At 40.0% G+C, this 24,979-nt stretch overlaps 1 protein-coding gene across 2 annotated transcripts in view; it reads left to right on the forward strand.

Moving 5' to 3' along the window:
* Atg1 (serine/threonine-protein kinase unc-51-like protein Atg1) overlaps positions 1-24,979 on the forward strand; it is a 431,394-nt gene that overhangs the window by 191,549 nt on the left and 214,866 nt on the right. For both annotated transcript variants that reach the window (XM_067141810.2, XM_067141811.2), the window contains 2 exons: positions 22,773-22,917; positions 23,000-23,095. In XM_067141810.2, the coding sequence (XP_066997911.1) occupies positions 22,773-22,917; positions 23,000-23,095 (241 nt within the window). The remainder of the gene's footprint in view (positions 1-22,772; positions 22,918-22,999; positions 23,096-24,979) is intronic.

Below are 24,979 nucleotides of genomic sequence, written 5' to 3' on the forward strand. Positions count from 1 at the left end.
GTATCTCGTATAGACGATGACCCAAAGATCTGCAGATGACTCCAGGTATCCAAAGTGGGTTGGATTTGAATGTCCTGGTGTAGACCTTGTCGTTGAGGGAGAACTTCGTTGGTGAGGTCTTATGCTGGGCCGGAAGAGGCTGTAACAGAGAAAGTAAAGTTCTGTGAGGTCGTCCATGGAGCTTCTGTGCAGGAGTGATATTATCAGCGCCGGGTAGAGTTCTGTAGTTGTTTAAGAGTTGGAGCAAGGCTTGGTCTTTAGTTAAGCCTGAAGAGACAGCTTTCTTCATACTTCTTTTAAATGTTTGTACGAAGCGTTCAGCTTCACCATTAGATTGAGGGTGAAAAGGTGGTGCTAGGATATGACGAATGCCATTATGTGTACAAAAGTTCTGAAAAGCAGTAGCTGTAAATTGAGGTCCGTTGTCCGAAATGAGTACTTGCGGTAAACCTTCTGTAGTAAAGATTTTCTGGAGAGCACGAATGGTAGCTTCGGTTGTAGTAGTCGAATGCATATCCACGACATATGGAAAGTTTGACAGTGAATCGATGACTATTAACCACATGGAATTGAGGAAAGGACCTGCGAAATCGATGTGAACTCGTTCCCATGGAGTAGTAGCAGGAGGCCATGAAGCAAGATCAGAAGACGGGGCGTTCTGATTCGTTTGACATTGCTCACAGTGACGTATTAGCTTTTCGATGGCGGCATCAATACCGGGCCAGTAGCAGTGTTGACGGGCGAGTTGCTTTGTTCTGGAGATACCCCAATGGCTTTGGTGTAATAATCCGAGAACTTGTTTCTGTAGGCTAAGTGGGATAACCACTCGGAAGATGGTGCCTGCTTCTAGTAGTACAACTCCGGCACGAGTCGTGAGACGATGCTGCATACGATGATAAGGTGCCAGGTGGGCAGGAAGTGTGCTCTGAAGAGGCCAACCGTTGCGGATGTAAGTACGTACAGTAGCCAGTGTACTGTCCTTATCCGTAGCTTTAGCTATGCAGGTAGCATCAATAGGAAAACTGGATACAGTATCTTCAAGTTCTATGTCCAACTGAAGACATTCAGATTCTTGAGAATCGAAGGCAGTATCAGGACCAACGGGTAAGCGGGAGAGGGCATCAGCATTACAATGCTGGGATGTGGCTCGATATACAATCTGATAGGAATAATCAGAAAGGAACATGGACCATCTTTGAAGCTTTCTGAGGGAATTCTCTGGGATCTTATTACCAGGATGGAATAAGTGTACGAGAGGCTTATGATCGGTAATGATCAGGAAATGGTTGCCATAGAGATATTCATTGAAACGGCGAATACCAAAGATGATGGCTAAAGCTTCTTTCTCTATCCGGGAGTATCGACGTTGATGGTCATTAAGTGTTTTCGAAGCGAAGGCGATGGGGCGTTCTTGTCCATGACGATCCTTCTGGGAGAGAACGGCACCGACACCGTAGTCTGAAGCGTCAGTAGCTAGCGTGATGATCTTGTCGGGCTGAAAATGAGTGAGTTGTATAGCTTGAATTAAGGCGTTGTTGATTGTTTTCCATGCCTGTTGGCATTGCGGAGTCCACTGAAACTTAACACCTTTTTTACGTAGAGCGTTTAATGGAGCTGCCACTGTAGCGAAGCGTGGAATGAACTTATTATAATAGTTCGCTTTGCCTATGAAGGACTGAAGCTGCTTGAGGTTCTGAGGTGCTGGCATGTTTACTATCGCTGAGACATTCTGTGTACTAGGACGAATTCCATTCTTATCAAGTATATGTCCTAGGTAGTGAACTTGAGGCTGAAAGAAGGTACATTTAGCGAGATTCGCTCGTAAGCCATTGTCTTTCAATTTCTGGAGAAGGAGGCGTAGATTGGTTAGATGTTCCTGATGATCTTTTCCAGTAACAATAATATCATCCAGGTAGTTAGCACAACCGGGAATGGAGGCGGTGAGTTGAGCCAAATAGCGCTGAAAAATAGCCGCTGAGGATGAAACACCGAAGGGGAGCCGCTGGAGCTGTAGCAGTCCGAGAGGAGTGTTGAGTGTGAGAAATTTCTTAGATTCTTCGTCTAAAAGTAGCTGGAGATATGCTTCTTTAAGATCAACTCGAGAGAAGAATTGTCCACCAGAGAGACGACGGAATAAGTCTTCTGGACGTGGAATAGGAAAGATATCTGTGTCGAGTTGTGCGTTGACTGTAGATCGAAAATCGCCACAAAGTCGAACATTACCATCAGGTTTCTTGATTACCACGAGTGGAGTAGCCCATTGACTAGAAGTAACTGGTACAACAATTCCAGTTTGTATCCATCTTTCTAATTCTTTCGTGACCTGGTCTTGAAGTGCTAGGGGTACTGGACGAGCTTTGAAGAAGCGAGGCTTAGCTCCGGATTTCAGCTGTATTGGAGCTGTATAGTCTTTGGCTGTTCCGAGCTGAGAGTCGAAGACTTCAGGAAACTGCGCTAGGAGAGCGGTAACGTCAGAAGTAGGATGCAATGTAGATACGACTTTAATGTTGTCATGTATCTGGAAACCAAATAAGTTAAATAGATCCATGCCCATAATGTTTGATGCAGTGTAGTTGTTAACTACGAGAAGAGGAATGGCCTTCTGAATTCCTTTATAACTAGCCTGAAGCTTGATTTGACCTTTGATGTCAATTTTCTTCTTGTTAAATGTCACGAGCTGGATGTCAGCTGGAGAGCATGAAGGTGAACCTAAGTCGTGGTAGGTAGTCAGGTTAATAATAGAGACAGGTGATCCAGTGTCTAATTGAAAATCGACAGATCGATCAGAGAATGAGAGAGGAATGATGATTTTGTGAGAATCCTTTGTGGGAAGAATAAGATTGATCTGATCAACTTCCATGTCTTGGCGGGGCTGTATATGCTTCCGGCGTGCTGCAGTAGTCTTAGCAGGGCGAAGCGAACTTTGACAGACAGTCTTAATGTGTCCAAGTTTATTACATCGTTCACAAGTAGCTTTGAAAAAACGACAGTCACGACGTTCATGATACTTGAAACAACCTCGGCAGGAAGGCAGGAGTTTCGAGGTGCTTCTAGAATTGGGCTTCCGTGTAGCATTACGAGAGGGAACCTGGCGAGAATGCTTGGTGGAGAGCGCCTTATCCGTACGGTTCACTGTAGCAGAGGACTTGCGGGCCTGAGGCGAGACTTGTGCAACTTCGTGTGGAGAAGCTATGGCTGCGGCAGTCTTGGTAGTAAGCTCATAAACCGTAGCAATACGCTGGACGTCTTCTAAAGAAGGGTTACTCTGCTTGACAGCGTCAAAACGTATTTTGTCTTCAGGAGTATGTAAAATTATCATGTCCCGAATGAGAGAATCAGTGTAGGATGAACCACAACCGTCCTTGGAGCAGATGAACTGGCAGGGTTTAGCTAGACCACGCAATTCAGTTATCCATTCAGTATGTGTCTGATGGGGTTGCTTTCTGCTTTGAAAAAATTTATAGCGAGCAGCCACTATGTGAGGAGCTTTGGCATAGTGTTCCGTGAGACGGGCCAAGAGCTGCGTGAAGGGTACCTCAGATAAGTGTTCTTCCGGACTTAATTTACGTAGTAATTCACACGTAGCATTGCCAACCGAACTAAGAAATAGTGCGCGGCGGCGTTGATCATCTGTGACAGAATGGCAGATGAAATGCTGTTGTAAACGGGCTAAATAAACTGACCATTCTTCCTTAGCCGGATCAAAAGCAGAGAACGGAGGAATAGCTGATGGCTGTGTAGAGACAGAAATAGCTTGAATAGCCTGAAGTAATGCTGCCTGTTGTTGTTGCATAAACTGTTGTTGTTGCTGCTGTAAGGCTTGGAAGACCGTAGCAAGTTGTTCCGCAGTAGCCATTGCGAGATGCGTGCAAGAAAGAGTAAGGTAAGCTGTGTGTCAGAACTGGTTGGAGTGTCGTTGTTGTTTAGCACGTCGCCGTAGAGTTGACAACTGGGCCTGTGGAATTGTAGTGTCGTGTTTACCTCGTTGCTATAGAGTTGGCGATTGGGGCTGATGACGTGTAGTTTGTTGCGTTTTACCTCGTCGCCATAGAGTTGGCAACTGGGGTCGAAGAAGTGTAGGCTGTTGCGTTTTTACCTCGTCGCCATAGAGTTGTGTTGTAACCAAGGTTGAAGTTTACAAAACACAACTTTTATTGCTTCACTTTCTGATATTTACACAAATAACTGAAATTTATTTTGAAGCAAAAAGGAATATTGAATCTTGAGAAAAGTCTGTCTTTATACAATATGTACAGGTTTACAGTCTTTATATACACTTCTATCTTGAAAAGATAGTCTTTGTGAATTGACACGTTGATAGTCGAGAACTATCTGGCACACTAACATGAATGTCTTTGAGAGTCCTTGTTTGTTGAAGTGCCTGAATTCCTAAAAAGGAAGTTCAATTGATTGAAGAAATTCCACCTAGCGAAACTAAGGGAGCTTGCGTAAATTAGGGAATGAAAATGGCTTGTGAAAGAATTACGGAACATAGGCAGCGGAAACAGGTAAGGGAGCGGTGACCAGAGGTGAAACCTCGTACTGCCAGAAATTCAGTCCACCTGGTCGAAGCACATTTTCAAGAGGAGTAGCCTCCGTGCTCGACGTAGGGTGTATTCTGGAGCTGGACACCGGGGCAAGTGGGCAATTGAGCAGGCAGGGAGCTCCTATTTATAGTACACTCGATGGTCAGGCACGCGCACTGAGGGCTGCGCGTCGAAGCTAGCAGAATGATACACAGGCGCGCGTACAGCTGGCTGACGGAGCGAGAAAGGGAGCGCCGGACATACAACAAAAAGCATGTCAAGATAAAAATGGTTAGACATCTTAACTACTTTAGTTATGAAGTTTTTTTTATAGAACATGTTCCCTATACTCCTTTTTAGCTAGATTACTATTTAGAATGTTTCTCTTCTTTTATCCGCAACTTGAGGTTGACTCTACTGATGAAGGCAGAATTAACACTAAAGGAAGGAGTCTGCAACATTATCGTTTACTATGTACCGTATTCACGCGAATAATCCCTACCGCCGAATAATACCGCACCCTTATTTTAGGAAATATCATTTTTGAAAAAAGTAAATGAACTGAAATTCTTTCCATCAAAAGAGTAACATAGGCATAAACGAACATTTCATATCACTCTGCGATTTATAAAGGCTTAAATAAAGGATATAAACAGTAAATAAATTAGCGAATAAGAATTATAAATGCTACATGAATCGCCAAATAAAAATTATAAACAGTACATAAATTATCGAAGTGCAGGAGTCGCATCCAAAAAAAAAGTAAACACAATATTATACTACGGTTGTATTAGCAGCGTCCAGCATCCTGCAATAGAAAAACCGCTTTGTAATTGCGTGTCCTAAAATTGCACAGAAATCAAAATATATATAAAATGAAGTTCCTGTACATTGAAGCTCCCTTACCTGTAATCATCTTAGCATTCGTCACGACCTTACTACGTTGGCATAGCAGGGGGAGAGGTGATACTCTCACATGGCACGTCCCAGGTGGCAGATAGGGGGGTTGTAACCGGCTTGCTGGTGGACTTGAGGGAAATAAAATACCTCTCGCGGACCAAACACACAACCCCCTGTGGGTGGGGGACTCAGACGAGGAATATACCCACGGTATCCCGTGCATGTCGTAAGAGGCGACTAAAAGGGGCGACCAAGGAATGATTGTATTAGAACCATGAAACTACTTGTGATTATTACCACCACGTGGGGAACACCTTGGGTCTCTTTTACTTGCGCGTACTACCACTATGTTCAGTACCAAATAGGTTTGTGATTAGTAGCAAAAGAGTACCTTGCCGGCTTTTACAGTACCTGTGATTGGTAGCACTATATGAGCGATACCATGGGATGCCTCCTCTGCGAACCATGTGACCTTGCCGCGGTGGGGAGGCGTGCGTGTCCCAATGATGCAGATAGCCGAGCCGCAGGTGCAACCATATCGGATGGGTATCTGTTGAGAGACCGGACTAACAAATGGTTTATCGAAACGGGGGTAGCAGCCTTTTGGTAGTTGCAAGGGCGGCAGTCTAGATGATTGACTGATACGGCCTTGTAATAATACTCAACATGGCTTAGCTGTATTGATACTACTACACAGCTGAAAGCAACGGGAAACTACAGCCATAACTACCTCCCGAGGACATGCAGCTCTCTCTGTATGAATGATGTACTGATGATGGCTTCCTCCCGGGTAAAATATTCCAGGCTGGGCTGAGTGGCTCAGACGGTTAAGGCGCTGGCCTTCTAACCCCAACTTGGCAGGTTCGATCCTGGCTCAGTCCGGTGGTATTTGAAGGTGCTCAAATACGACAGCCCCGTGTCGGTAGATTTACTGGCACATAAAAGAACTCCTGCGGGACTAAATTCCAGCACCTCGGCGTCTCCGAAGACCTTAGAAAGTAGTTAGTGGGACGTAAAGCAAATAACATTAATTATTATTATTAAAATATTCAGGAGGCAAACTAGTCCCCCATTCGGATCTCCGGGTGGGGACTACACGAGAGGGGGCAATCATCAGGAAGATGGATACTGACATTCTGCGAGTCGGAGAGTGGAATTTTGGAAGTATAAATCGTTGTGGTCGGTTAGAGAATCTGAAAAGGGAGATGGATAGGCTAAAGTTAGATGTAGTTGGTATAAGTGAAGTACGTTGGCAGGAAGAACAAGATTTTTGGTCAGGCGACTACCGAATTATCAACACAAAATCAAGCAGGGGAAATGCAGGAGTTGGTTTAATAATGAATAAGAAAATAGGGCAGCGGGTAAGCTACTAAGTCGGCTGGTTGAATTCTGCACTGATCATAATTTAGTCCTTGCCAATACTTGGTTCAAACACCACAAACGACGGCTGTATACGTGGACGAGACCTGGAGACACTGGAAGGTATCAAATAGACTTCATTATGATTAGGCAGAGATTCAGAAACCAGGTGTTGGATTGCAAAACTTTCCCAGGAGCAGATGTGGACTCTGACCACAACTTGATGGTCATGAAATGCCATCTGAAGTTGCAGAAATTGAAGAAAGGAAAAAATGCAAAAAGATGGGATCTAGACAAGTTGAAAGTAAAGAGTGTGAGGGATTGTTTCAAGGAATATGTTGCAAAAGGACTGAATGAAAAGGGTGAAGGAAACACTATAGAGGAAGAGTGGAGAGTAATGAAAAATGAAGTCAGTAGGGCTGCTGAAGAAATGTTAGGAAGGAAGAAAAGATCAACTAAGAATCAGTGGATAACTCAGGAGATACTAGACCTGATTAATGAACGACGAAAATACAAGAATGCTAGAAATGAAGAGGGCAGAAAAGAATACAGGCGATTAAAGAATCAAGTGAATAGAAAGTGCAAAGGTAGCTAAGGAAGAATGGCTGAAGGAGAAGTGCAAGGATGACGAAGGCTGTATGGTCCTGGGAAAGTTAGATGCTGCATACAGGAAAATCAAGGAAACCTTTGAAGAAAGGAAATCTAGGTGTATGAATATTAAGAGCACAGATGGAAAGCCACTTCTAGGGAAAGAAGACAAAGCAGAAAGATGGCAGGAGCATATCCAATAGTTGTGTCAAGGTAAAGATGTAGATAATTTGGTTCTGGAACATGAAGAGGCTGTTGATGCTGATGAAATGGGAGACCCAATTTTAAGGTCAGAGTTTGACAGAGCTGTAAGTGACCTAAATAGGAACAAGGCACCTGGAATTGATGACATTCCCTCTGAATTACTGACTGCCTTAGGAGAAGGCAAGGCTATTTCATTTAGTGTGCAAGATGTATGAGACAGGAGAAGTCCCATCTGATTTTCGGCAGAATATTGTCATATCTATTCCCAAGAAAGCCGGTGCTGACAGTTCTGAAAACTACCGCACCATTAGTTTAGTATCTCATGCCTGCAAAATTTTAACACGTATTATTTACAGAAGAATGGAATAATAAGTTGAAGCTGAGTTGGGAGAGGATCAGTTTGGCTTCAGAAGAAATGTAGGAACACATGAAGCAATCCTGACTTAACGTCTGATCTTAGAAGATCGAATCAAGAAGGACAAGCCCACATACATGGCATTCGTAGATCTAGAAAAGGCATTCAATAATGTTGATTGGACCAAGCTATTTATGATTCTGAAGATGATAGGGATCAGATACCAAGAATGAAGAATTATCTACAATCTGTATAAAAATCAGTCTTCAGTTATAAGAATTGAGGGCTTTGAAAAAGAAGCAGCGAATCCAGAAAGGAATGAGGCAAGGCTGCAGTTTGTCCCCTCTCCTTTTCAGTGTTTACATAGAACAGGCAGTAAAGGAAATCAAAGAGAAATTTGGAAAGGGAATCACAGTCCAAGGAGAGGAAATCAAAACCTTGAGATTTGCCGATGATATTGGTATTTTTTCTGAGACTGCAGAAGATCTTGAAGTTGCTGAATGGTATGGATGAAGTCTTGTTTAAGGAGTACAAGATGAAAAATAAATAAGTCCAAAACAAAAGTAATGGAGTGTAGTCGAACAAAGGCAGGTGATGTAGGAAATATTAGATTAGGAAATGAAGTCTTAAAGGAAGTAGATGAATATTGTTACTTGGGTAGTAAAATAACTAACGATGGCAGAAGTAAGGAGGACATAAAATGCAGTCTAGCACAAGCAAGGAAGAGCTTTCTTAAGAAAAGAAATTTGCTGACTTCAAACATTGATATCGGAATTAGAAAGATGTTTTTGAAGACTTTCGTGTGGAGCGTGGCATTGTATGGAAGTGAAACATGGACAACTAGCTCAGAAAGATAGAGAATAGAAGCTTTTGAAATGTGGTGTTACAGAAGAATGCTGAAGGTGAGATGGAGAGATCGAATCACAAATGAAGAGATACTGAATCGAATTGGTGAGAGGTGATCAATTTGGCTAAATTTGATGAGAAGAAGAGATAGAATGATAGGACACATCTTAAGACACCCAGGACTTGTTCAGTTAGTTTTTGAAGGAAGTGTAGGTGGTAAGAACGGTAGGGGTAGACCAAGGTATGAATATGACAAGCAGATTAGAGCAGATGTAGGATGCAATAGTTACGTAGAAATGAAGAGGTTAGGGTGGCATGGAGAGCTGCATCAAACCAGTCTATGGACTGATGACTCAAACAACAATCACCATGGGATGAGCGACACCATGATTTTGGTTTGCCTATGACTAGTACCCACTATATGAGGAACACCAAGGGTTGGCACGAGTCCCTGTGGTTAGTACACTTACGTGATGAACTCCATAGGTTTGCTTTGCCTGTCAGTGGCGCTGCAATGTGCGAAACAGCATAGGACTGTATTACGTGTGTGAATATCATTATGTGTGAGTAGTACCATAATATGTGGAATACCGCGAGTCTAAGCTACTTTTGATTAGTACCGCTGCGTGACAAGTAACATGGTCTACTTTCCTAGTGATAAGTACCATTTTGAGGGACTGATGGCTTGGATTTTGGACCCCTTTGGACTAAAAGCATTATCGATTCAGTGTTATGCTGTAGACGCAGTCCCTTGATCAGTAATACTATTATTTCACGGCAGTTTCTGTGAATGCGAGATATTACGTGTTGGATTCACTAATTGTTTTAAATTCATATCCATCCATTCATTCTTCGTCCTCACGTTTTGAATTCTGGTCAGTGGAAGATTTTCGATTTTTAATTTGTCATTCCATTTCGTCTCTTTTTGTACTATTAGGGGCCCATGACCTGTATGTTAGGCCCCTTTAAACAGCAAGCATCATCATCAATCATCTTAGCATTCATCATCACTGGCAGAATCAGTCACAAATCACAAAGCATAACTGGTACATCTTTCCTTCTCATTCCCGCCAGTTCTAACTACGACGTTGGGCGCACCTTTTTTGTTTATAATATAATCAACCAGCATTTGAAAGAAAATTGTTGTCTGGTCCACGTTGCGTATTTGTGAAAGTATGTAAGAGTTTTTCTAACGTAAATTCATCACATATTTGTGGAAATTCAGAATTTTATCTTCATAATCTGTTGGAAGACTTGTGTTGGTATTTTTTGCTACGAAAACTGTTGCCACGACAAACATAAAATCGCCAAACCCATCCACGACTAGCTTTGAATCCCGTAACACCTACTTCTTTTGCATTCGATAGGATTTTAAGTTGGCACATTTCACTTGTAACGGCACAACCATATTTTTTCCTTTCTTCGATATATACACACAATCTGGCTGCATTCTCGGGAAACTTTGCTTTCTGTTCACGAATTGCCCGGCGATTACTGCTAGTTTGCTAAAGCCGTAATTTATTTTTTCGCCAGTCACGAATACAGCTCCTGTCCACATCGTATTTTCTTCCTGCTGCATGATTTCCAATTTCTTTTGCTCCGTCAATAATCTGCAGCTTTTCTTTGGCCGTGAAAGACCTATAACGTGTACCTTTAGTTGCCATCTCGAACACGTGATTCACTTCAACTGATGCGCGCAGAAGAATGACACCACGGCCCACGCAGAGTTGCCAACTTTAGTCCTGTTATACGGATCTTATATACCCGCAGTTTTTCTCCAAATCCCGCTTGAATTTCAAACTACTATATTTATTGGAAAAGGGACGTGGTTGAACAAACACAATCATGTATTGAATGACATGATGACCAATATATCACAGTTCACATTAATTTCCAAATTGCACAATATGCAAGATAGGTGGATTCCACCATTTCCAGACGCTTTGACATTCTAGACAGCGCGGCCTGGAGGGTAAATGCCAGCTAGCAGCATACCAGATGGGAAGTGCTGTCCTTACCTGTTGACAGGTCACCCCCATTTATAGTATGCTTCTGACTGAGGCAGCGGCTCACCTGTCATCTGAAGTAGAGCTGCAAAAAGTGAAACAGACGATTACACCGGAAAGACTCCAATTTCATAATTCCCTATTTTCAGCAAAATGAGATCTAGCGGGAAAACCGCTGTATTTGCAAAACTGCGCCCGCGCATGACCACGCACGTTTCCCATCATAGCAGCCCTGTTAAGATTCGTATATATTAGGGTGTCCATTATTTTTCAAAGTTTTAATTTTGCAATGCATATGTTATTGTTTTATTCATTTGGGCCTAAAACATCCAAAAACAACTTTTTTCCTTATTTGGAACAGTGCAACCCGTGCCGACTCGCGCGTAAACTTGTCCATACAAGTTGCGTCACAAGAGTGGCACGCTCTCATTGTTATTGTCACTTAGTTTTTCGCTTATCGGGTAGCTAGCACGGATTGTTTTATATTTTGAAGATGTTAGTGGAACTAAGGAGCAATAAAAAAAGCATTTTCTTGGTTGGTGAAGTAAATCGCCAAATAACAGGCGCAAAATTACCATCTAATCGTCAAGTTCTCGCAGTTCTATTTTTCTGTATACGTGAGGTTAAGTTGACTGTTAGTGAAAGCACAAATCTTGTCATTTGGGAGTGCAATATATTCTGGTAAAAGGCTAGAATACCTACAGAGCTGTGCCTAATTGTGTTAAGAAGTTAGTGGATCTTTATCAGGTCTGGCGAGAACTGCAAAAAAATAGCAAGAAGATTCAGGATTTACATAGGCGCCGCGAAGAGAACTTTCAACTTGAATTAGATAATTTATTCAATATTGCACATGCTGATGCTCATGAGAGAATAAAAATCGAAGAAGATAAAATATTTTTGCAAAAGCAACGAGAGCCAGGGCGTTTGGGGTGCCTAGCGGGTGTTGACAAAAAGTTGGTTAGGGCCATGCTGAGAAAACTCGCAGAAGATAAAAAGAGACTAAAGCAAATGCCTTCTGCGAGCTCATTGGAATCTGCAACTGTACAGACTTTTGATACACAAGAAAACGTAGAAGAAGAATCCACAAGCTCTGAAGAAAGCCAGGAAGAATCTCTGTCATCCACATCTCAATCTGCAAGTTCTTTAGCTACGTCGACAAGAAGAGGAAGAAAAGATTTTATCACATCTAAATTAGTTGCAACCATAGACAGATGTCAACTAAACATCAGAGATTCTGTTTATATAATTCAGTCTGTAGTAGAAGCACTTGGTCTTAGTTCATTCAATTACCCGATCAACAAATCTTCTATTCAACGCATTTGAACACAAATGAGAAAAGATAGAGCGAGATCCATTAAATCTGATTTTCAGTATAACGTGCCCGAAGTAGTTACTGTTCATTGGGATGGAAAATTGTTATCTGCTCTGGACGTAAGAAGTTCTAAAGAAGAACGCCTACCAATTATTATTTCATATGACGAGGAAGAACAACTTCCTGCTGTGCCGAAGCTAGGCAACTCTTCCGGCAAAGAGCAAGCGAAAGCAGTGTCAAATGCCCTTCATGGCTGGAACCTGGATGTTAAGGTACAAATAATGTGCTGTAATACAACAGCATCTAATACAGGATGCTTGAACGGAGCTTGTGTGCTTTTAGAGCAAAAACTAGAAACTCTTTCCTTGCCGCCATCATATTTACGAACTGGTGCTCAAAAGTGCGTTTGAATCAAAGATCCAACAAATCACTAGCAGTCCTGATATTCCAGTCTTCAAAAAGTTTAGAGACAACTGGAAGAATATTAATCCTAGTACCATCGAACCGTGCACTGATTTTATCCAACAACATCTCTGTGAGGCAAATATTGTTGAATTGGTGACTTTTTTTACAATGAGCTGGCAAAATCGACTGTACGAGATGATTGTCGCGAGCTCATTGAGCTCGCTATTGTTTTTCTGGGTGGAGACATTAAAAATAAAATAAAAATCAGACCTCCTGGTGCAATGCATCAAGCACGACGGATGGCAAGAGCTATTTACTCCTTAAAAATGTGTTTACTGAAGTCCCAGATTAAAATGAGCGCTGAGGACAAACAAGCTTTACAAGATGTTTGTTTATTCATTGTGGCAGTTTACGTGGCGATAAAAGCGCCGAATCAAGATTTTTGTTTTTTAAAGACCTTAAAAGATTACGAGAAAGTTGACAAGTTGATTTCCAATGCGGCTTTAAACAAGTTCAGTCAACACTTGTGGTACTTGTCAGAGGAAATAGCCATCCTTTCAATTTTTGATAATGAAGTTGATGAGCAGACTAAAGGAAACATTGTAGAAAACTTACCATAAGAAAGCTTTGGTGATTCTGGAAAGAGATATGTTCCATCGAAAGAAGAGATGTCTGGCTCTCTATAGTAGACTAGTAGTGTTTAATCTGGTATTTAATTTAGAACTTATTTGTTTTATTTATAGGCACTACAAGTATTTTTTATCTTGTTTCAGGGAAATCTTTGAGTGATTTTGTTTCTGTCAAGAGTAAAGATTTATTTTCACGACTGAAACTTGACAGTGGTTTCCTTCAAGAAATTGTATCTTCATGGAAAGACAACGTGGTGTTTGTGGAAGCTAAAAAAAAGGTTTCTCCCTTAAAAGCGGTTAATGACACAGCTGAAAGAGTTGTTAAACTAATGACAGACTTTCATAGTGTGATTACCGCAGATGAAGAACAGAAGTAGTTCTTATTACATTGTGTGCAAGAACATAGAATAATTTACCCAGACTGTAAAAAAGAGACATTGAAGAGGAAATATACAAATGAATAACTGTAAAAATTATATCTTTTTTGTCACGTACAAGAGCATTATATAAATTTCTGTTTTAATTTATATTTCTCTAAAATAATTGTTTTGAGTGATCTACAACTATATTTAAGAGACCCTTTAAGCAGCTATTTTCTAAAATTTTAGGCCCCGTTGGCACGGGTTAAAATTAATGTACGAAGTTGAAATTCTATACTTGGGTAACTAATAGACTAATAAACACAATAACGGGGTATGCGTTTCATTAAATGAAAAAAATGAACAAAAATTGCCCTTTTAAGGGACACCCTAGTATATATATTCATAATAATTCATACATTTCCTTCATTTCGGCTGCCAGGAATTTATTTCCTCGCTAGACTTATACTTCAAAAAATTATAAAGAGAAAAAAGAACTTATTTATACTTTGTGCACATTGAAAAGGCTTTTGATAATTTACATTGGATAAAATTGTTTGAAATTCTTAAAATCATAGGAGTCCCGTATCGAGATATAATAATAATTTGGAATTTGTACAAAAATGAAGGCTGTAATCTTTCACCTTTGCTGTTCGTAGTTTACATGGATCATCTGCTGAAAGGTATAAAATGGTAGGGAGGGATTCAGTTAGGTGAAAATGTAGTAAGCAGTCTGGCCTATGCTGGCGACTTTGTCTTAATGGCAGAGTGTGCCAAAAACCTGCAGTCTAATATGTTGGAACTTGAAAATAGGTGCAATGAGTATGGTATGAAAATTAGCCTCTCGAAGACTAAATTGATGTCAGTAGGTAAGCAATTCAACAGAATTGAATGTCAGATTGATGATACAAAGCTAGAACAGGTCAATAATTTCAAGTATTTAGGTTGTGTGTTCTCCCAGGATGGTAATATAGTAAGTGAGATTGAATCAAGGGGTCGTAAAGCTAATGCAGTGAGCTCGCAGTTGCGATGAACAGTATTCTGTAAGAAGGAAGTCAGCTCCCGGACGAAACTATCTTTACATCGGTGTGTTTTCAGACCAACTTTGCTTTACAGGAGCGAAAGCTGGGTGGACTCAGGATATCTTATTCATAAGTCAGAAGTAACAGACATGAAAGTAGCAAGAATTATTGCTGGTACAAACAGATGGGAACAATGGCACGAGGGTACTCGGAATGAGGAGATAAAGGCTAATTTAGGAATGAACTCGATGGATGAAGCTGTACGCATAAACCGGCTTCGGTGGTGGGGTCATGTGAGGCAAATGGAGGAGGATAGGTTACCTAGGAGAATAATGGACTCTGTTATGGAGGGTAAGAGAAGTAGAGGTAGACCAGGACGACGATGGTTAGACTCGGTTTCTAACGATTTATAGATAAGAGGTATAGAACTAAATGAGGCCACAACACTAGTTGCAAATCGAGGATTGTGGCGATGTATAGTAAATTCACAGAGGCTTGCAGACTGAACGCTGAAAGGCATAACAGTCTATAATGATAATTACGTATGTATGTATGTATGTATGTATGTATGTATGTATGTATGTATGTATGTATGTATGTATGTATGTATGAAATTGCAGTAATTAAAATTGGAAATGAACAAGAAGAAGCAAAACTAAGGAAAGGAGTTAGACAAGGTTGTGCTTTGTCTCCCGTGCTTTTTAATGCCTACATCCCTACATCCAGGATGCATTGAATAATGTTTGAGAGGATTTGAATATAGCAGTAAGGATACAGGGTAAACAAATAAATATGTTTAGATTTGCAGATGACATTGCCATAGTTGCAGACAGTGAAGAATATCTCAAATGATAGTAAAAATGGAGGAAATCGTAGGTAATGAATACAACATGAAAATAAGTACCGGTAAGACAAAGACGAAAGTTATGATCTGCGATAAGGTGGGCAACATATAACTGCAAAATGTTGAAGAATTTAAATATCTCTGAAGCAGAATTACCAAAGATGGAAAAAGCAACATGGAAATCAAAAGTAGAATTTTACAAGCAAGATTAGCATTTCACAAAAAGAATTTTTTTTTTTTTCACTACAAATTCCAATAATCTTAAAACAAGAAAAAGATTATTGAAAGCGTATGTTTGGAGCATTGCCCTTTATGGTTGCGAAATTGGTAAAGGAGAAGAAAGGAAGTTAAGTTCTTTTGAACAGTGGTGTTATAGAAGAATGCTAAAGATTAGCTGGACAGAAAAAAAAATAATGAATGAGGAAATGTTCAAGAAGATGGAGGAAAATTATACCTTATGGAAAAGTATAAAGAGGAGGAGGGCTAGACTGATATGACATATTTTGTGACACAATAGCCTGTTGAAAACTGTATTGGAGGGAATGGTTGGAGGCAAAAGATCCGAGGAAGATCACGCCTAGAAAATGTACAGCAAAACATGTTTGATGTAGGATGCATAAGTTATGAATAGAGCTGACTGCAGAACTGCCACAGACCAATCCATGGATTGAATACTTACGAAGAAGCGGTGAATTAATGCCAGCATCGAAAACTAGGTGTGTCAGGAGCATGTAACCAACCTTGACGCAAATTAAACCCGCACCCCAATTTCTTACCCCATTTAAAAAACAATGCAGGGATTATTCACATTAGTACTGTACCAGTAAAACAGCCCGACTTTATGGATTAATTTTAAAGTCAGCACAATGTAGGTCTCACGGCAATTCTGGGTGGTTTCTAGCTAGGGCTTGGTACAGGAGGCAGGGTCCTATCTACAAGAAAATTTTTAAATAGATTGAATAATAGTTTTTATTCAGAAAATGCATTTCAAAGTGCATATCACCTTACTGTTGATAGTCGCTGTCTTCAACACCGCCATTTGATGACCCGTGCTCCCAGTTCACCAGGAGAACGGGGCTGGAACACGTTCTGGAAGTTGCAAATATTACTTTGAGATAAGGCCGGAACACCCAGGTTGGTTTGATATGGGTTTGAGTCTCAAACTTTCGACGTTCTGGACGGTCTCCGACACTTTCCGACGATGTTGCGGGGTAATCACTCGTCACATAACTTACACGAGTGTCCAAATTTACACAGTCCCCCGACACTTTGGTTTAACAGCACTGTTTTCATTTAATGTGGTTGTGATATGCAGTCAAATTCACGCTTAATCTTGTAGAGAAAATTTATAAGTTCACTAAAGATGAAGATGCAGGTAGCATCGAGATTGGAAGAAAATAAGCACAGTTCATGAATAGAAACAATGAAACTGAAAATTGTTAACGCACTTGACACAGTTCGTGGTGATTTTTGCTAAATAAAGTAGCACTTGACATCGAAAGAAATGTATGACTGCTCTAGAGTTTATCAAAGACACTGCTGTCAGTCATGCAATAATACTAAACACTTTGACAAAGAACACAGTTCGTTGTTAGGTGCACTTGACATTTAAAAAAATAGGTGACTGTTCGAGAGTTTATCAAATACTCTGCTGTCAGTCACACACAACTAATTTACACACTGTTCAGAAGAAATATTACACAATTATGTTTGAATTGGATAAAGAACACAGTTTGAGATCGGAGTGAAACCTTGGTGTCGTAGCACACAATTATGGTAATCACTTGCATTAACATTCATGTGAAAGGTCGAACACTAATAAAAATGTCACAGTTAATAGTATAACGTAGTAATGTCACACTGAAATTAATCATGTGTGTTCACATTTAAATTTATTTTGTAGGATATACTGATTTAATTTGTTGTAATTTACAAATTGCTTACCACTATCTTTGATTATTGGTACTACTGGAACTGATTTTTCACTAGAAATTTCACATACCAGTAGGTAGTGATCACTTAAGTTATTTGTTATATTGAATACATGACATTTTTTACTACTATTTGTGACAAGTATGTGATCAATTAATGTGGAGGTTGTTTTCGTTACTCTAGTTGGGTATTTGTTATTACATGTTATATAGCCGTAAGTTGTTATTAAATTGTCATACAAAGTTCTGTTTCTGGAGGTAGAAAGCAAGTCTATATTTGTATCTCCAAGTATTATTGAAGTATGCCCTGAACTGCTATTTAGGATATTATCTAGATCAAACAAAAAACTTGGCGAGTTACTATCCTGTGGGTTATAAATGGTAATGATTTCGTATCTTTGATTTCCTTTTGTAATCATGACTTGCAGTATGCTATGAGATTTATTTATTTCATTTATGACATTGCTTTTCCATTTGTTTGAAACATAAAGCGAAACACCCCCACCTATCTGCTCTCTTACCACATGATGAGAAGTGCAGTTTTTAATTTCAAAAGCGTGGGTTAGATTGTTGATTAACCAATTTTCGGAGATTGCAAGAATATCTACTTCTTTAATCTGATCTAAGATAATTTGTATATTATCAAATTTATTTTTCATGCTTTGTGCATTTATGTGTAGGCCTTTCAATTCACATGATCTACTTTCTGAAACTCTATCTTTAATATAATTATATAGGGTTTCACATTTAAATTCGTGTACTTCAAGAAATTTGTTTTCAGGATCCAGGTTTGGTTATGTAAGGACAAAAATTTGAAATTAAGAAAAGAAAGCTTGGAATTGAAGCGGGCACAACACAAGGAAAGGTTACCTCGTTGTTTCCAGATCAGCTGGAGTGAGCAAGTTCATGCAGAACTTCAGGGTTTGCCACTAACCTCGAAGGACCGTCCTGGAACTTATGGATATACACTTTACAGTCCCTGACCCATGTGCCAAATATTTTCCCCTGTTGCCGTAGCTCGCGGCATTTTTTGGCGAGGGTCTCATTCCTAGGCGTTAAGTGCTCGTTGATATAGATGTTATTTACCGAGCTATATCCGATTTCGTTCGTTTTTAGTGTCTTTTTTTGTCATCTGCTACTGAGGATTTCTTCTTTCTTCCATAGATTAACAAACTTCACGAAGATAATTTGTGGTCCAGGTTTCGTGGATGGAAGTCTGTGTGCAGCATCAATATCTTCGGGCTTTATATCGACTCCCAGCGCCTTACCAACTTCAGTTACTTTCTGGAACACTTTTTCATCCTTTTCAGCAGGAACTCCATACACTAGTAAATTGTTTTTGCGTTGATACTGCTTCAAGCCTTCTAGCTCGTTCACGGCTGCCGTTGTCGCAATTTCCGCATTTTTCTTATCTTTCCTCAAAGTGTCTAGTCTTTCTTGAGGTCATCATATTTTTCGGAAAGAAAGGTCGCTAATTTCCGTAATTCTTTGTTTTCTTCCGTTAGTACTTTGAGGGACTCTTCCAGTTGTTTGGAGAAGTTCGCCATAACCTCATTTATGTTAGGTTGTGCAATGCAGTCTTCACGTTTACACGACCATTGGAATTGTTCTTCCTTACGGAAGTTTTGGAGAGTTTCTTTGTTCATTTTTACACATGTTACGTGGAACCAACGTTCGCATTTACCATCACAGTCTACAGCCTGTTGATTGTTTTTTATTTTCATGCCACACGGGGAGCACACGAACACCATGATGTTGTCTATCTTATTTACTTAATGGTAGCTGTTTGAGTGCTAATTAGATTTTGTTTTAATGGTTTCCTGAATTATTGATGTTACTGATCTGCAGTATATTCCTGAAGAATTGTGGATATTACTCACATAAATTTGTTTTTTCGTCACTTCACTTAATATATCACACACTCACTGCCGCCATTTTTCCCGGACCAAGCTCAGAACATTTTAAGCAAGCCTTGGACCTATGGCAGTAATGGAGTCCCACTCCGATTTGACAGGCGAGGGACTCCTTGGAAACAACTCGGTGAACGAAATGGAATTCGATGGGGAGCTATCAATATTATTGGGGCTTATGGAAGAAAGAAAGTAGAACTGGCTGAGTCAGCAAAGAGGTTGCATCTGGATGTGCTAGGAGTAAGGGGATATAATGAGGAAGAGGTAGGATATTATAAAGTGTACTTGAAGGGTGTTAGAAAGGGAAGGGCAGAGTGTGGGGTAGGGCTCTTCATCAGGAATACCATTGCACGCAATATAGTTTCTGTTAGGCACTAAATGAGCAAATTATGTGGGTAGATTTGTGAGTTGGAGGAATTAGGACTAGAATTGTCTCCGTGTATTCACCCTGTGAGGGTGCAGCTGAGGATGAAGTTGACAAATTTTATGAAGCATTGAGTGACATCGTGGTCAGGGTCAACAGCAAGGATAGAATAGTGCTAATGGGCGATTTCAATGCGAGACTTGGGAATAGAACTGAAGGATATGAAAGGGTGATTGGTAAATGTGGGGAAGATATTGAAGCTAATGGGAATGGGAAGCGTTTGCTCGACTTCAGTGCTAGTATGGATTTAGCAGTTACGAATACATTCTTTAAGCATAAGGCTATTCACCGCTACACATGGGAGGCTAGGGGTAACCTGATCCATAATAGACTATATCTTAACTGACTTCGAATTCAGGAAATCTGTTAGGAAAGTACGAGTTTTCCGGGGATTTTTCGATGATATAGACCACTATCTGATCTGTAGTGTAGTATCTCCAGGCATAGGGTAGAGAAGGTGAAATCTGTCTGCAAACGAAGAAGGGTAGAAAATCTCCAGGACGAGTAAATTAGACAGAAGTACATGGATATGATTAGTGAGAAGTTTTGAACAGTAGACAGGAAGCAGGCTCAGGATATAGAAAGAGAATGGGTGGCATACAGGTATGCTGTAGTAGAAACAGCAAGAGAATTCCTAGGAACGACTGTGTGTAAAGATGGGAAAAGGCGAACATCTTGGTGGAATGATGAAGTGAGAACAGCTTGTAATTGTAAAAAGAAGGCTCATCAGAAATGGCTCCAAACAAGAGCCGAGGCAGACAGGGGTTTGTACGTAGATGAAAGAAACAGAGCGAAACAAATAGTTGTTGAATCCAAAAAGAAGTCGTGGGAAGATTTTGGTAATAACCTGGAAAGGCTAGGTCAAGCAGCAGGGAAATCTTTCTGGACAGTAATAAAGAATCTTCCGAAGGGAGGGAAAAAGGAAATGAACAGTGTTTTGAGTAATTCAGGTGAACTCATAATAGATTCCAGGGAATCACTGGAGAGGTGGAGGGAATATTTTGAACATCTTCTCAATGTAAAAGGAAATCATCCTGTTGGTGTTGCGAACAGCCAAGCTCATGGGGACGAGGAAAATGATGTTGGGGAAATTACGCTTGAGGAAGTGGAAAGGATGGTGAATAAACTCCATTGTCATAAAGCAGCAGGAATAGATGAAATTAGACCTGAAATGGTGAAGTATAGTGGGAAGGCAGGGATGAAATGGCTTCATAGAGTAGCAAGATTAGCATGGAGTGTTGGTAAGGTACCTTCAGATTGGACAAAAGCAGTAATTGCACCTATCTATAAGCAAGGGAACAGGAAGGATTTCAACAACTATCAAGGTATCTCATTGATTAGTATACCAGGCAAAGTATTAACTGGCATCTTGAAAGGGAGGGTGCGATCAGTGGTTGAGAGGAAGTTGGATGAAAACCAGTGTGGTTTCAGACCACAGAAAGGCTGTCAGGATCAGATTTTTAGTAAGCGCCAGGTAATTGAAAAATGCTACGAGAGGAATAGGCAGTTGTGTTTGTTTTTGTAGATCTAGGGAAAGCATATGACAGGGTACCAAGGGAAAAGATGTTCGCTATACTGGGGGACTATGGGATTAAAGGTAGATTATTAAAATCAATCAAAGGCCTTTATGTTGACAATTTTGCTTCAGTGAGAATTGATGGTAGAATGAGTTGTTGGTTCAGGGTTCTTACAGGGGTTAGACAAGGCTGTAATCTTTCACCTTTGCTGTTCGTAGTTTACATGGATCATCTGCTGAAAGGTATAAATTGGCAGGGAGGGATTCAGTTAGGTGGAAATGTAGTAAGCAGTTTGGCCTATGCTGATGACTTGGTCTTAATGGCAGATTGTGCCGAAAGCCTGCAGTCTAATATCTAGGAACTTGAAAATAGGTGCAATGAGTGTGGTATGAAAATTAGCCTCTCAAAGACTAAATTGATGTCAGTAGGTAAGAAATTCAACAGAATTGAATGTCAGATTGGTGATACAAAGCTAGAACAGGTTGATAATTTCAAGTATTTAGGTTGTGTGTTCTCCCAGGATGGTAATATAGTGAGATTTAATCAAGGTGTCATAAAGCTAATGCAGTGAGCTCGCAGTTGCGATCAACAGTGTTCTGTAAGAAGGAAGTCAGCTCCTGGACGAAACTATCTTTATATCGGTCTGTTTTCAGACCAACTTTGCTTTACGGGAGCGAAAGCTGGGTGGACTCAGGATATCTTATTCATAAGTTAGAAGTAACAGACATGAAAGTAGCAAGAATGATTGCTAGTACAAACAAGTGGGAACAATGGCAGGAGGGTACTCGGAATTTAGAGATAAAGGTTAATTTAGGAATGAACTCGATGGATGAAGCTGTACGCATAAACCGGCTTCGATGGTGGGGTCATGTGAGGCGAATGGAGGAGGATAGGTTACTAGGAGAATAATGGAGTCTGTTATAGAAGGTAAGAGAAGTAGAGGTAGACCAAGACGATGATGGTTAGACTCAGTTTCAAACGATTTAAAGATAAGAGGTATAGAACTAAATGAGGCCACAACACTAGTTTCAAATCGAGGATTGTGGCGACGTATAGTAAATTCACAGAGGCTTGCAGACTGAACGCTGAAAGGCATAACAGTCTATAATGATAATATATGTATGTATGTATGTATGTATGTATGTATGTATGTATGTTACATTCTGTCTTCTTATAAGGGCGTAGCTATGATTTTATTACAAGGGGTGTAGCTATGTTGTCATCACAAGGATGTGACTATGACATCATCACAGGGGTGTGGCAGAAGATGCAGCTATGATGTGACAAGCTCAGGAAATTGTAAAAGTGGAAGCATTTGGCTTTCCGTAGTGAACCTCGGCTAAGTTTGTAGGCTGAACTTCATGCTAACTTAGCCGTCTGTTTTCCTTTACATCCGGTGCAAATCTGGATGACTTTAGGGCTTACATTGACTATCTTCGGAAGAGTTGTCTTTGAATCTGTGTGGAACCCCGTGACCATGTAAATTTCTAGATACCATTTTCTGCATACTAGTGGATTGTTTGTGCTGTAATTTCAGTGTCGAGCATTACTATGTAGAATATATAGTTGTCTATACCCTTATATATGTAATTAGATATATATTTTTGGTGATGTTCCTGTCTTTTATATTTTCAGGAATAAAGCGGCGCGGCCATCTTTGGCAATTGCAAGCCCTCCACGGCCATGTTTCCTCCCCATATCAGAACCTATACCTGTTCCTACCCAGAGAGATATTTATCAGCAATTACATACCAATGATGGATTTACATCTCCAACAAAGGTATACATTAATTATAATTGAATGAAGACTGAAGTTTCATAATTATGTAACTTTTATTGATTTATTTATTCTCTCATTCTAGAGCACTGTACCTCGATCTCAGCCTATTAGTATGAAGCGTGGCAGTGATTACTCCAGAGGAGCACCTACTGACCTTAGTTCTCTCTCCCCACCTTCTGTAAGTTGGGAATTGAAGGGTTACTATTTTCTTCTTCTGTTGTGTAATAAATTGTCGTTGTCTACCCTCTCCTCACTGGGTAAAAGTATGTGTGATGCTATGTATCTAAGGGACCGAGACAGCCGTTAAGAGAAATTGTTTAGTAGTTATTTCATTAGTGCTGGTTTTCACCAGGAATCCTGTGTTTTGAATCCCTAACAACGCAAGTTGGATTTTGAAAGTGAAAAGTCACATCCTTATGATTTGGGTACCATGTAAAACAACTTAACAACTTCTTCTTCTTCTTCTTTTTTTTTTCAATCTAAACTTAATTATTCTTTGTAACGTTCTTGCATAGTGCCAGAAAGTTGCATCCTGGTATTGTGTGAGTTGGCTTTTGACCCTTTTTTGAAAAATTCCTAATGTATAAATATGCTAATCATAAATATATACTTTCGTACATACTTCTAATTCCAAGGAGTAATATGTAGTTCTGTGGGCTAACTTCAAGGTGATAGAGGTGTACTAGTAAAAACAGAAATTGACATTTATTCTTACCAAATCCTCTGCATATACAGTGATGGCATGACCTCTGGGCAATGTTTCATATGGCGAAGTTATGCAGTGGCAGAAGGGACAGTTCATAATACTTGAAAACGGGGACCCATCAGCTAAAGGAGACATTTTTATCAGAGAATATCGGACCTTTAGATTTGCCGGGGATTGGCATTGGTCTAAAAACCCAACCCACTAAACTTCTTGTAGTAGATATAGAATTAGCTGTACTGTCGTATTCAAAATGACATGGCAAACATCCAGAGGACTTGAGAATTGGTTCATGGCATGTAATTGCTCTTTACCAGCTTGAAGCCGCAAGAAACCTTTTAGATCAGTTGGATGGTTAATGTCTGTACATCACTGCCATTGAAGAAATTGGGTGGTCTATCAATTAAACAACCATGATGGTGGTTTTTTTTTTTTTACAACTAGTAGAAGAAACATCACATTTGTGGGACAAGTTTTATTGTTAGCAAGCAAAGAAAGCACCTTATTACAGACTTCCAGTCAAAATCTCATTGGGTGCAGTTTATTTTTTAACTACAGCCTTATCTGTACACATGCTCCATGTGAAAGAAAAGTGTTGAAGAGAAGGACTTGTTTTTGGCCAAGAGGTTTTTATAAAATAACAATTAGAAGTATGAATACTGAAGGCGAAAATGTAATTTGTAAAAATAATCTGCATAATGATTCCAGTGATAATATGATTAAAGTTGCTATTGATACTTTCACGGCCCGTACATGCAGACATGATATAGGCTGTAGGTTTTAGAAGCCTTTCTCGAGGACAGTCAAGTTTTTCTTCTGATGGCGCAGAGCATAGTTCTCTGCGAAACGTAAACAATTTCACCATATTTTCTTGACACGGCATAAGCCCAATAGCCTATATCATGTCTGTGATCTTAGTTGTTAAACTTTGCCTCTTTAAGAAAAACATGGTAGTGGGTAGAACACTATTTAATTACGAGGACATAGAGATGTTTTTAATCATATTGACTACTTATCGATGCTAGCCATTTGTCTTATTTCATAGATGGTAAAAATTTCAGTGGGAGCTGTCATTGACTTTGACCATTACCTATTATTATCAAAGAATAAGAACTGAACATCTGGTACATGAAGGGTATATGCATATCCCAGACAAAAAAGTTCAGTATTGCCAGGGTTGCTCTTAGATTTGCTGGTGTACTTTGTAAGGATCTGGTAAGCCTCTCTGACAGCAAGTGTATTAGTGAGATCTAGAACAACTAGGGGATGTACTAGGAAATGCTGCTGATACATGTTTAGTACGAGCACACAGACCAATTTATAAAAATTGATCAGATGGATAGGCAACATGTGATAGCA

The sequence above is a fragment of the Anabrus simplex genome, chromosome 2 (genome assembly GCF_040414725.1).
Source record: "Anabrus simplex isolate iqAnaSimp1 chromosome 2, ASM4041472v1, whole genome shotgun sequence".
Classification (NCBI taxonomy): Eukaryota; Metazoa; Arthropoda; class Insecta; order Orthoptera; family Tettigoniidae; genus Anabrus; species Anabrus simplex.